The 13,821-nt window shown below is 44.2% G+C and overlaps 1 protein-coding gene across 1 annotated transcript in view; it reads right to left on the reverse strand.

The window, feature by feature from the left end:
- Positions 1-13,821, reverse strand: part of mgaa (MAX dimerization protein MGA a) — a gene marked incomplete at its 5' end in the record, with an annotated part of 75,719 nt that overhangs the window by 39,874 nt on the left and 22,024 nt on the right. Inside the window, 7 exons of the mRNA XM_083633185.1 lie at positions 2,032-2,192; positions 2,989-3,408; positions 6,072-6,182; positions 6,877-7,051; positions 7,736-7,837; positions 9,152-9,279; positions 13,146-13,422. Of these exons, the coding sequence (XP_083489311.1) occupies positions 2,032-2,192; positions 2,989-3,408; positions 6,072-6,182; positions 6,877-7,051; positions 7,736-7,837; positions 9,152-9,279; positions 13,146-13,422 (1,374 nt within the window). The remainder of the gene's footprint in view (positions 1-2,031; positions 2,193-2,988; positions 3,409-6,071; positions 6,183-6,876; positions 7,052-7,735; positions 7,838-9,151; positions 9,280-13,145; positions 13,423-13,821) is intronic.

Genomic DNA, 13,821 nt, shown 5'->3' on the forward strand with positions numbered 1-13,821 from the left:
TGGAATGAAAAACCTAGAAATATACCTATGGAGGTAAAATTGGAGAATGCCGAGTGTAACTCTGTTCTAGCGGTGGTATTAGAAAAGTGGGGAAAGGATTTTGCTGATTTGTTTTCTGGTTGTAAGTATTTTTTTTTTGATGAAGCCTTTTTGGTGCTAATAATTAATAGAAAACAGTAACATTAGTGTCAGTGATGTTTATGACGAAGAATCTGATATCGATAACGACGTTAACAATAACGTTAATCCTCCAAATGCCGAGATTCCTATAAATATGGCTTCAAACGTCCAAAACTTTTAGCCGCCAACCGAATGAATCCCCCCCAAAGTCTATAAATCCCCCAAAATCTATAAATCCCCCTTATCTGAAGAACAAAAGGGGGGAATTCCCCCCTATTTTGCTAAGTGAATTTCAGGCCCTGGTAAAGAGACAATGGAAAATAAGATGAATGCTGACTTAAAGAGCTGTAATAAGTTCTTGAATACAAATTTTTCTATGGATGAGATCAAAAATGCAATAGCTAAATGCAAAATGAAACTAGAACGATGCCTTTATGCCATTGCCATGTGGCATTACATATTATTTAGCATTGGCTTTAGAGAACTACATCAGAGAGGATAGGGCAGAATGATATTCTTGCTTATAGGGGCTCCAGTCTGCATCCTTCTCTGCTCTGTAGCCTACCGTTGTTTTATTACCGTATATATTTTCTTCTGCAGTTAACCACCCAACTGCGGTAAAACTGGCCGCAGTGGTGAAAAATCCATACCGTCCATACCATACACACGGAGCAGCTCCAGCTTCATTTGGAAAAACTGAAACTGCATGATGTTTGCGCAGTCGCTCATTCACATCGTCTAATAATATAATAATAATCCGTCACGCAGCCTGTCTCTCTCTGGCTCTGCGGTGTCTATGGACATCGCCCATAGACACCCCTGAGTAAATGAACTGCGAGGACTGCGGGTGAAAACTAGCTTCGGCTAATCCCGGCACATTTACTGTTGTCATGTATGGATGATTCTATATGTGTAAACTGTTTTATTAATGTGCACTGTCCTGTCCAACTAAACAATAAAGTAAAGTAAAGTAATTAAAATCCTTATTTTATTTGAACGAGTTGTAATTTATTTTTGATAACAGGTTAGTTTGTGATATCTGAGAGACTATGAGTAATATGTTTATTTTGTAAGTGATGTAAAGATAAATGCTCTGTTGACTTATGGTATAAACTGAAGCTAACCTATCATCTCATAAAAGACAGAGCCCTATGTGAAGTTTTATTTGGACAGACGAAAAAGCTCTGTGTGCTCAGTTATGATCTGGAACTATTCCCTTAGCACTAGACAGGTTTAATGCTACCCCTGAAGAGGATAGACTCTGTCTACTATGTGATTTACGTGAAATTGAAAACAAAAAGATTCATTTTCTGTTGTACTGTATACTGCATATGATGATGCAAGGGATGTACTCTTTAGTCAAATGTCCTCTATTTATGTTGACTTTTTTGAGTTGGATGATTATGAGAAACTTGAGTTGTGTTTTAAAAAAGGAACCTTCTTCATAGGCCACATCATCTGACAGGCCTGGGAGCAAAGGGAGAACATTTTGTTTAGAAAGTGATGTAATGATCTGGTTCGTTGTTTCAGGAATATGTTGAATTGTGACTTAGTTGTACCAATAGTGCTGGTTTAGGTTGTATTGTGTATTGTGTATTTTGTGTGTAATGTAAGCCCATGTGCACCGTAAAAGGTGCATGACACAAAAATAAAAACAATCAATCAATCAATCAAACAATCAATTTTGTCAAGTGAAGACATCCTGGTCAGATGCTTCATGTTTAACCTGCAGATCGCCATCTCAGGATTGGACGGAGAAACCTGGCTGAGCAGTTTGGGCACTAACTTTAAAAATCTCTGCCATACATTCATCTCAAAAACCTTTCAAAGGCCTTGTTTAATTTTTCTCAAATCCACAGACTTTCCACAGTTTTCCAGGTCTGTGAAGTCAGAACCCAAAAAGCAGCTCACCTGCACCAGATGGTCGGTGCTGCCCGGTGCCCTCCGGTTGGCCGACAGGAAGCCGGCCGGGGAGATCCCTGTCAGGAAGGGAAGCGCCATGTTCCTCCGCTTCCTCTTCTCTTCTCTCACCTCCTCTCCACTCTGCTCTCTCCCAGCATCTACAGCTGCAACTATTAGTCCATTAAGTGAATAGTCGATCGACAGAACATTTATCATCGACATTTATTTTTACAATAGTTTAGATGGATTTTTAAGAAAAAATACAAAAATTATCTCGTTACAGCTTGTTAAATGCAAATAATTTTTGGTTTCTTTAGTCTTCTATGACAGTAAACTGATCATCTTTGGGATGTGGACTGTTGATCATGACAAAATAAGACATTTGAGGACATCATCTTGTAGCCTGGTTCAAACCATCTTGATAACGTGATCTCACATCCTGTTTGGCTCTACTTATCAGTCTGGACTCCAGGCCGTCCAGCGAGATTTCAGTGGGTCGGAGTACTTGCGTTGACAGGCAACTTCTTCAGCAAATCGGCGTTGCCAAATCCAAATCCACTCGGAAGAACGGCAATAACGTCTTTTCTGCGGAGAAACTTTGCTGGTACATACTCGTGTTATTTCTTCGTTGCTTGAGGAGCCACAGAGGCATGGGAGCCGCCATTACTGTTTTGCCAGTGGAGTCTCTGATTGGCCGGTTACGATGTCAACTATGACGCAGGTCGCTGATTGGCCCGTGGACTTTGTAATTTCTGAAAGCGCCCTGCCTGGGCTGGAGGCCAGAGGGATGCGCCGAATGAAACAGAATGTGAGTTCACGTGATCAGGATAAGTTTACCAGGCTAGTCCTCTTAGGCTTTGGGGGAAAAGTGATGATCAACCATTTTGTGACATTTATCGACCAAACAACTAATGGGTTCATTTATTATTAATCGATAATGAAAGTAAGGGCTAGTTGCAGCCGTACCAGCGTCCTCCTTGGCAGGTGAGAGGTCCTCCTCCTCCTCTATGTCTCCTTCCTCCACCTCCCTCTGCCAGGCCTCCAGACTGTCCTCTGGCTCCTCCCTCTCTCTCCTCTGCTCTGGAGGCTTTGCTGGTTTGCGTCTAGGTGGTTTTTCCCTTTCCAATCTGGGTTGGGAGATGTGGACTTCGTAGCAGACGCAGCGCTCGGCGCCAGCCCCCTCCACAGTCTGACTGAGCGGGTTGATCAGGTAGTTCTTGATCCAAAAGGGCTGGACGAGCTGGTCCTGGGCCATGGCCTCGCAGACCCGCTTCAGGACGTGGTTCCGGTCGGCGTCACTCCGCCAGCGGCACTCCGCCATGATGGCCAGCCGCTTCGATGGCATCGGCTCCAACTCTGACGACTTGAGGGGGTCGGCTACAGTGCCTGGACGGAAAGTCAAAATGTCACTTTTGTTGTACACATAGAGGGGTACAGTCGACATACCCCGGAACTGTTTTCTCAACTACACCAACTAGCTAGCTAGATAGGAGCTTGCGGGTAGGCATGGGTTGGTGTGAAAATGTTAAAACCGGTTCGGTATTGCTCTCCAAACCGAATCTAACCGGTATACCCGAATTTTGCCACTAGATGTCACACTTTGAGCAGTGCTTCCCAGTTTAGGCGATAAATGAATGTAGTGCGACTCCAGTCCACTTGGTGGCGATAATGCGTAACCTAGATTGCTCTGATGTTACCACATGTCTGTCGTCAGCGGGAAGTTATGGCCCTCTCAAAACTTGAACTGTGTTTCTCAGTCTGTTGTAGGCTTAGGCTCAGGCATAGCAACTTTAGAGAATTACCTGGGGATCGTATGGATTTGGCATGGATTTTAAAGGGGGACTTACCACCCAGATATGTATCAGAACAGTGATTTGAAAAAACCTATGGAAAAAACCAAGAAATGACATATGCTCTTGTCTATACTATACTCTTTGGCTGTGCTCAGCTCAGGAATTTTTCTCCGGAAATCGACGCCATGACAGTTGGCCCACCGCCTCGAAAATTATTTATATGAGAGCTGCAATATCTTTATAAATATCAACAACTAGCCAACGCTGGTGGCCTGTATGGAAACAGCGTTGCTCAAAATGGTTGAAAGTTATATCAATTTGGCCATTCAGTGGCGAACTAGAAATTTAATTATTTTTCTCCCATGTGTGTGTGTGTGGCTTGTCTATCTTACGTTAGGAGAGACTAGTGACGCGAGGCTCGTTACCGCAGCACACAGCACAGTGAGGACAAACGCCCCGCTCTCACGCTCATGTAATCACAATGCGAGATTTCTCGACGTCATTCCCTCGTCCAACTTGCCATATACTTCGCCATCAAATCAGTTTTTAATTTTCGTTTCTCCCTTTTCCATGATTCTTTGCAAAATTTTTCCTCTCAGCGCAGAGCTGCAGGCTGCGTTCTCCCCCTCCCTCCTCCCAGACCCCGGCTGGCGAAACAGCAGAGCTCTCCTCCTCGGCCCATTCAGTCTGTCCAAACTCAATACCGATCTAATCTCAGTATGAGATGCAGGGAAATATATTTTAGTAGCCGATGTGTTTAGAGCAGCTTTGTCACGTTGTCACGTCGTAGTATAGCGTTATATTTTACATGTGCGCTAAACTGCGATGAGATTTGTTTGCGGAAATGTCAGACTGTTCTCACCCCATGCCCCCTCCTCGGCTCTCATGGCTCATGCTGCTGCTGCTGCGCGCGCCCCCGCGGCTCGGAGCTTGGGGCTCGTGCATGAGCATGCGACTCTCTCCCGCCTGACTGGCCGGGAGAGAGTGCTTCCAACTCGGACTGATAATATAAACATCATCATTTGAGCTTATCCAGGTAAGATATTAATAATGTAATGACACATTCAGCGATAAACTGTCTACAATGAAGACATGTGTCAAATATGACAACGTGGTGTTCAGTATTTTAAGAGCACAGGGTTTTTTTCATTTCCTGAAAAGTTGGCGTTTTGGAGAGAAGTGGCTTTCATTGCACAGTGACGATATTATAGTAGCCGATGTGTTTAGAGCAGCTTTGTCACGTTGTCACGTCGTAGTATAGCGTTATATTTTACATGTGCGCTAAACTGCGATGAGATTTGTTTACGGAAATGACGGCGGGGATGAAAGTGAGGCTCACTTTGGTGCTGGGGCTCGGAGCTGATGATGTTGCTGCAAACACACAATAACCCCTCCCTCCCTCCAATAGGCTTGGAGTTGTGAGGAGCCGGGAAAGGGTACAGGGGGAGTAGGGGAGTAACTATTGTTGGAATCCTGCATCTGTTTGCGTGAACCGCTGCATACGACTGGGCAAGCCGCTGGTCACAGACAGGCGGGCAGAGCGTCAGTGCAGCAGCTCCGTGTGCCCAGCGAAAAGGGGCACAGAAGACCAACAGTGGTCCTTGAGAGGATTCCAGCATTCTATGTTGTCTCTCAACCTAATTATATGGAATTCTGGACAAAATCATATCTAGGCTATAAAAAAATAAAAAATAAAAAAATAAGATTTGCATCTGAGAGACCAAATCTCATCATAGGGCTCCTTAGTATGAAAAAGGTTGGGAATGATTTACAGCAACACAATGCCATGTCCTTCCTTTTATGATTATAGTGGCGTTTATTGATAGTATTGTGTTACATAGGAGTTGGTAGGAAAATAACAGGCGATTGTAATCAATTAACAGGTGATTAACAGGTCAAGTGACATCATGGGAATAGGCTTGGAGTTGTGAGGAGCCGAAAGGGCACAGTAGGGGAGTAACTATCTTGAAACCCCATAGTCTTTGGTTCATTGTGACGTCACGACGTATCAAATATCCCATTCATTTTAGGGGGAAAAAAAAGCAGTGTTCCACCCATAGAGGGCGCTTATGCCAGGTATGCTGCTGAAAAATGATACAAATGGTAAAATGGCAACAGTTTGCTCACAAATGTGGAAATGTTGACCAGGATTCTTCACACATCACCCCCAAAGTCATATATATTGGTTAAAGGAGAATTTCGTTTTTTTTTAACCTGGACCCCTCTCCTCACATTAATTATGATCTGATGACTCACCCAGCGATCTCCGCAGCGTTCCTGGCCGTCCTAGCGTTGTTTTGAGATCAATAGCGTCCAAGCCAGTCGTAAAATGGAGCTCCGAGGGGACCAAGTGGCAGCCTGCCTTTCCTGCATGTAAATAGCCATTTTTATTCCCGTTTTCGCCACATATCGTCATAATCTCATCCCTCAAAAAGCACCAGAGTGATATTTCCCCCCGGGCTGTTTCCTGGACTCTCCCAGGGATCAAATTACCTCATTCGTGATCTCGGTCACCAAGTCTCGTCAAGTCCCGCGATACTTTCCTGCCGGCTGGCCAACGTATCGTTCCAATTTAGTAGGCTATACTAAAATTGGAACGATACACGACCGCACGCCAGTCTTCTCTGTATCGTTCCAATTTAGTAGGCTATACTAAAATTGGAACGATACAGAGAAGACTGGCATGCGGTCATGTATCGTTCCAGCCCCACTCTGTCTGTCTGAGTTACCCGTGTCTGTCTGTGTGTTAGGCCAGCGGTAGGTAGGAATGGGACAGTAGTATTATTTCTCGGTTTGGCTGGTTAACGTTAAATCAACCCGGTTTAAGCTCGTACACCGGACCGGCAAAACCGGAAATCGACCCATGCCTACTTGCAGGTGTAGTTCGGTTGAAAGACAAAAGTACTACACCCGCTAGCTGCTGCTAGCAGGTGGAGTCCGGTTGAAAGAAAATAGTGGACTACTATACCCGCTAACTGCTGATAGCTAGCAACAGTGGGAAGTAAGGAAGTGAAGAAAGAAGAGCGTAAAGTGTCTGCCCATCCCTGGACATTAAACCCACCTGCTGGAGTGGAGGATTTGGTCTTTGCTTTCTTCGGTGGAGTGTCTTTCCTCTTCTGGCCACACCCCTCTTTCTCCTTGCCACGCCTCTCTTTCGCCTGGCCACGCCCCTCTTTCACCTGGCCACTCCCCTCTTTCACCTGGCCATGCCCCTCTTTCACCTGGCCAGGCCCCTCCTGGAGGAAACACTTCAGTCTGTAAGCAAACCTTGCTGGAAAACCATTCAATTCGAAATCGTTGGCATTAAATTAGCTCTAGCTCAGACACCGTATGACCTGCCATTACCAAACTTTGTAGGTAGGTGTACAGAGTCACCTGTTACTATGTGCTGGAAAATTCCCCTAGTTGACTAGATGGTGGCGCTATAACAGCCGTCCTTACGTTTTGGTCCATAACCTTTGAACCGTAAGGGCTACATTCAAAATTATTTTTCCCTGGATTCCTTGGGTCATTCCGCATCTGCTGATTTAGGCCCCGCCCATTTCCGTCTAACTAGATTTTCCGCCATTTTGAATTTTGTCGAAAAGCGTTTTTCCGCTATTTCTCCTTCAAATGTCCGATCTTCACCAAACCACATCACACAGCATGTGTGGACTGTCCCGCACAAAACTTATTGAACAGTTTTTGGAAAGACGGCACCGTTGCGGCACATTTGTGGGTGTGTTCATGTGTAGTTCATAAATAGCGCCATAACCATTTTATAATAAGCCATTTTGTGTGAAGTCTGTCTTTTATATGTGTTACTAATCATAGACTTACTAATTTTTTTCTAAATAAATGATGATGTAATCTGTGAAAAATAATAAAAATGTCATTATAAAAAAATAAATAAAAATAAAATAAAATACCGATAGCAGTACCGAACGTCGTGATGCCGTTGTCTTCCTGTCCGTGAAACCTCTGACCCGGGCACAGCTCCTCTCATCCACGCGGGCACAGCTCCTCTCATCCACGTCGCCCTGCTGGAGGACAGAGACACAGCTTTAATTCATCACACACACATACACACCGTTTCACCACCAGACTTATGGAAATGTGTGTTAATATAGATGCCAAAGTCCCACTTCAATTTTCCATAGATGTTTCGTAAAATGCGTATACAAATAGTTTTACTTGGTCAAATTAAGTGATTCAGCAATATTTAGAATAAGAAGAGACCTGATAACATTTCACTCAGACAAAAAAAATCTGAGTGAAATGTTCTCTCCTGATTCTAAATATAGCTGAATCGTAAAGTAAATAGTAAAACTATTTTTATAGGATTTTACTTTTTTTTTATATTTTACTAAATATCTATGGAAAAAAGAATGGGAATAAAATCTCTTAGGTCGTATGCTGACTTTAGCACTCTATAACACTGAGCTATGCTCTATAAACTTAACGGTTATAAATATTAACGGGGGACTAAATTGATGTTTACGACAGTAAACAACAATAACATGCCTTTGCTGTTACCACAGACATAATGTGTGCATGTTATGATTGTAACCAGATAACGTTAGCTATAACGTTAGGATGTAATGTTATATAACCTGCGCGATTACAGGCAATCGCTTGTTTTGTGCAGCAGACGCTGCACAGTTCCTCATGTGGAAAGACAACTTTCTCTCTGCTGGTTATGTGACAGTACAGAGCAAACATTCGAGGTAATTTGTCGGCGTCGCGCCAATTGTCAAGTGGTTTGCCGTTTCCACCCGTATTCAGTCCACGCATATCGCTGCTTGTTTGTCCCCCTGGTCTGTCCTCTTTTCAATATTTTATTTTACGTTTTCAGAACATAAAAAACAAGAACAGGAAGGAAAAAAAAAAAAGAATACATACGGTCAACATTACAATGTTACAAAGTGGTGCTACCAGTCATGTAAAATGCTTGTGTGCTTACAAAAAAAAAAAAAAAAAAAAAATACTGTGCAAGGGATCCACTACAAGTGGTCCAAAAGAAATCGGCCGTCAATTGTCGTTTTTAGCCTCATCAAAATAGATCAGGAACGGGTCCCAGATAACTAAAAACTTCCTCAATGAATCGGTCCTCCATACATATAATTGAGACCATGCCTGTCAGCCACAGCTGAAAAGAAGGTGGAGAGGAGGACTTCCATTCCTTCAGAATTAGTTTCTTGGCAACAGTCATCCCCTGTGTCAGAGATTGCTGGACGGCCTGCCTATGAAGGTTATGGAGGGAGTGATGACTGATGACAACTTCCTACCTAGAAATGCTACCTAATAGGCAGATTCCTTGCGTTTCATACACAGCCCATAACTTTGTGTATCCTTACAGTGGCGCGCAGCGGGAAGGTGGCTGGTGGAGTGCAGACCGGCTCTGGATCTCTGTCTCCACTGTCTCTCCTCCACAACGTCCGCACCCGCTGAGCAGGCTGGGAAAAGCTGTCCGCCTCCTTCAGAACTACAAGACAAACAACAGTCAGTTAGACTAGGACCCTTAAGGCTGTACACACCAAGAGCGAAGGCAATAGTGGTTCCCAACCTTAGGGTCGCGACCATAAGTGGTCGCCTGGAATTCAAATATTTATTTATTTATTTTTTACCAGACACAATTTAACACATTCACTGCCAGCTGTTTTTTTTTTACTGTAGGTAGCTTCTGCCAGAGGTGTTTTTTGAGGATTCTGGCTCATCTTTCAAGACCTGAGGATTCTTTTCTGCTAAGATTTTGTGAACACAAAATATCTAAAAAGAACTAATAGAATGTGTGCTTTCTCTGTCTAAAAGAGTTAGTTTGTAGAGTTAATAGTTATGTAGGCATTAGCACTTGAATACAGCATGGTTTCAGCGTCTGAAAATTTAAGCTGAGATAAATAGCTTTTTGTGAAATTCGATAGAACAGTCACTTTAACCATTCATTTTTGTCATCAGTAAGACGTCAGACATCTAAACAATAGTTTTGAACAGTAATTTCCTCCATAACAGCAGGAAACACCCCTCTCCTTCAAACTCCTCCCTCCGTGTGTGTTCTTCTTGGCTGCAGCGGGCGTGTCACAAGCTCGTTTCTGTTGCTGCTGTAACCTCGCGTCACCAGGCTCACTGCTTTGCTGCTGTGCCTGTCTGCTGGCGGCCGCTGGGCAAGTCTGGATGGGCTCGCTGTTTCTTGGAGTTTCGGTTGAGAGCTTTGATGAAGCTTTTGCGATTCTGGTCTTATTTATGCTGCGTGTTTCAAAGTGTGTTCCACCCGTAATCTATTATGCAAATTTGCAATCCCTCACCGCCAGCAATCAGCGCGAAAACGAAAGCGTTTTCGCCAATCCATTCTACAGTATGAGAATGGTTTCATCGCGCGTTCCCCTGCAGTTTTGGCTCTGCTTTTCTAGTCTGGGAGAGCACTGTCGCCACTTAGTGGGTCGGTGGAATGGGTTGTACACGTTCGGTGGCTCCAATATTTATATAAGAGATGTAAAAGGGTTAGATGCACATCCCACGGTCAAAAAAAATTTTTTTTTTTTTTTGACGTATTAACACGTCATTGGCAGTCAACCGTTGGATTTTTTTTTGACGTATTAACACGTCATTGGCAGTGAACGTGTTAATACTACCGAAGATGATTAGGGTCATTTGCGATTTATTTTATTTTAGTTCTGAGTTTAAAGCATAAAGTGATAATCTGTAAGATTTCAGCTTTGTTCTCTTGGGTGACACCTATGGCGATGAGTGGGAATTGCAGGGGTCATCCAAACTGTTGCATTATGTACTAATGTCACATAATGTTACTATATAGTGCAAAGGCTTCCATTAATGGACCATAGCCTCAATCAACATTGTGAGTGACTCTTAATTTTATTTTTATTTAGATGAAAATCTTTGAGATTATAACTTTAAATCAGGATTCTAGATTAAAGTCAGAATTATGGGGGGAAAAAGAAGCATACTATGTGACATCACTGACAATTATCGATATGATATTATCGATGGTGTACCGGAATTTAAATGTTGCGGGTCCCTAGATTTTTGCGACGTCAAAGTAGGGTCACGAGCCAAAAAAGGTTGGGAACCCCTATACACCACAAAATTGTGAGGCGAATTTGACCCACCTGTCAATTACAGCAATAGATGTGTACATGTCGAAAGAGAATTTCAGAAAAATCAACCTTGGTTCGAAGAAATAAAACACCGCAAAATCGCTCAGCAAAACTTTGGCATCGATATGCATGGTTGCATTGACTGGATAGAGGTTCAAGAAATAATTTTTTTTTTCAATATTTTATTTTTCAGTTTCTTTTAGAACACAAATAACAAAATTGACCAAACTCAGACACAGGGGAAAAAACAAAAAACATACATACATATTATATTACAATGTGGTGCTACCAGCCACATGAGGTGCTTATGTGCTTGTAAGAGACGACGTGCATGGGATGGGATCCCATGCAACGGGTCCATGAGAAATCAGCTGGGTGCGTCACCCGTCGCACTTAACCATGTCAAAGTAGGCCAGAAACGGGTCCCAGATAGTTGAAATTATTTTGAGTGAGTTGGTCCTCAGGAACCTGAGTCTCTCCATCTGTATAACTGAAACCATTTCCGTCAACCACAGCTGAAAAGAATGTGGAGAGGGGGACTTCCACTCCTTCAGAATGAGTCTCTTGGCGACAGTAGTCCTGTGTCAGAGACTGTTGCACAGCCGTAGGGAGGAGCAGAGAGGATTCCGAGCAGCTGAAGACGGCGAGTTCCGCCTCCGGCTGAAGCAAAACCAAAAAGCACGGGCAGCGTGCCCTCTGACACCCGACACCTATCACATAGTGGTGAGACAGAAGGGAAGATCTTGTGCAACCTATGCTTGGAATAGTGAAGATGGTGAGCAACTTTAAATTGGATCAGCTGGTGTCTGCTATTAACTGAGCAGAGTTAAGGTGCGTTCACACCGAGATATTTATTTTTCGCTCTGTCGCTCAAGTCAACCCTTTGGAATCGCTCTGTCGCTCTGTTTAAATCGCTCATCAACAGGCACACGAAATGACGGACATGTGGGGGATATAACGTTACGCAATGTCATGATATTTGTCCACTACGAGCCACCGTCATTGTTTACAAGCTAAAGCCTATCAGCGTGCTCCTAATGCAAGCTCCATACCGGTAGGACAGACTTCACTTCATGTCAGCTGTCAGCCTGTCAATCAGCTGTCAATGTGGTTTGTTGCCACACAATAAACCAGCGGTTTGTTCCAAGCCAGTGTGATCCTTGACTCGCTCTCACACGACAGCCAATCAGCGTTGAGCGGCGAGCGACTGATGCCAGCGTATTTTCGCTCGAGTTGGGATATTTCATCTCGAGCGACGAGCGAATTTTCTCCCTATCGCTCTGTCTCTGCCGCTCTGACGCCCAGCGATTTTTCTCCCAGGCGAATATACGCTCAATCGCTCGTTTGCATTGACTTTGTATGTAAACTCGACGCCAGCGAAAAACTTTAATAGGTCGGTGTGAACGCACCTTTAGACCACAGACAGACTCCTGTCCCATATCATTTCAGGTAAATCAACACCAAGTTCCTCATGCCACGCTTCTCTAATCCTCTCAGTGGGGGCCCTGATGCAGCTGTCAAACAGACACACAAATCTAGAAATAAGATGCCTGGAGTGGGGAGGGCTTAGCAAAATGTCATGCTAGCTTGTCAGGAAGGTAGGTACCGTAAATAACACTCCAAATTTTGGGAAAAACACATTTTCAAAGGGGTCCTCTTTTTCACAGCCTAATGTTGGCAGGTGTGTGTGCGTCTTGAACCAGCTAGTAGCCTTATATTGTTATTTAGCCTTTCTGCTGCTATTGCATGAATCAGAAAATTTTATTTTAGGGGGGGGGGTTGGTATACCCAGTGGAAGTGGTCCCTGGAAAATTTGGTTTGGTACGTAGTGGTACTTGGTCGGAAAAGTTTGGGAACCCCTGGTCTAGATGGCCCAGGGAATGAAAGAGGAAATATCCACTTTTCCTCATGATGAAGCTGGAAAAGTTTCCTTTGTTAATTCGGTCAAAGTAATATTTCCGATGTATCTTGCCCATTCTATGGTCAGGCGAGTTGTAATATATTGTCATGTCATGGGTGTTTTGGGGTAATTAATAAACAAGATATATTCTGTTATTTTTCTATATATTGTTTTGGTTCCGCTATTTTACATTGAAGTCAACGGAACATGTGGCGCCTACAAAATGACGTATTGCCAAATGACTTTGAGATTAGGTTACCGGAAGTGCTAATATCCGGTTCTTACGGACTCACTCCTGCGTTACTCTATTAACCAGACGGTGCTGGTGCAGGAACTTACCATAGGCCATCTTCATCCTCTTCCTCCTCTTCTTCTTGCGGGGCGTGCCCGAGTCGGAGGGGCTGGAGTCTGGTCCGTCCAGGTTCTTGAGGATGACCACCTTCTGTTTGAGGCACGAGCAGCCAAACATGCATTCGGTTCGGCCGCAATGTGTGACCCGGGCGCCGTGTGCCAGGCTGCTGCACACACAGCCCAGACGACAGCACTCGTTCAGGCAGGGAGGAGCGCGCCGCACAGGCAGCTGGATGGGAGCCGTGGGGTTCTCACACACAAAGCCCTGAGGAGGAGAGAGGAGGCTCAGACAGGGTTCCTACACATTTTCATGGAGAAAATGTCAAAACCTTTGCATAACTTTTCTTAATAACCCCCCCCCCCCCCCCCCCCCCCCCCGGTTTGTTATCCCAGTTTTTATCCCCCATTAGTGCTAATTTCAATTTATTTATGCTGATTTTTGCTCCACCCTCTGCCGATCTGGGGAGAGCCGAAACTGGCTCCATGCTTCCTCTGAGACATGGGCAGTAGTCAGCCGCTTCTTTTCACCTGACAGAGGAAGCTTCACTGGTAGGACATAGCACGTGGGAGGATCACGCTATTCCAATGAGTTCCGCTCCCTCCAAACAGGTGCACCGAACAACCAGAGGAGGCACCACTTCAGCGAGTTTGGTGAGGGGTTCCT

The sequence above is a fragment of the Poromitra crassiceps genome (assembly GCF_964638095.1).
Source record: "Poromitra crassiceps genome assembly, chromosome: 3".
Classification (NCBI taxonomy): domain Eukaryota; kingdom Metazoa; phylum Chordata; class Actinopteri; order Beryciformes; family Melamphaidae; genus Poromitra; species Poromitra crassiceps.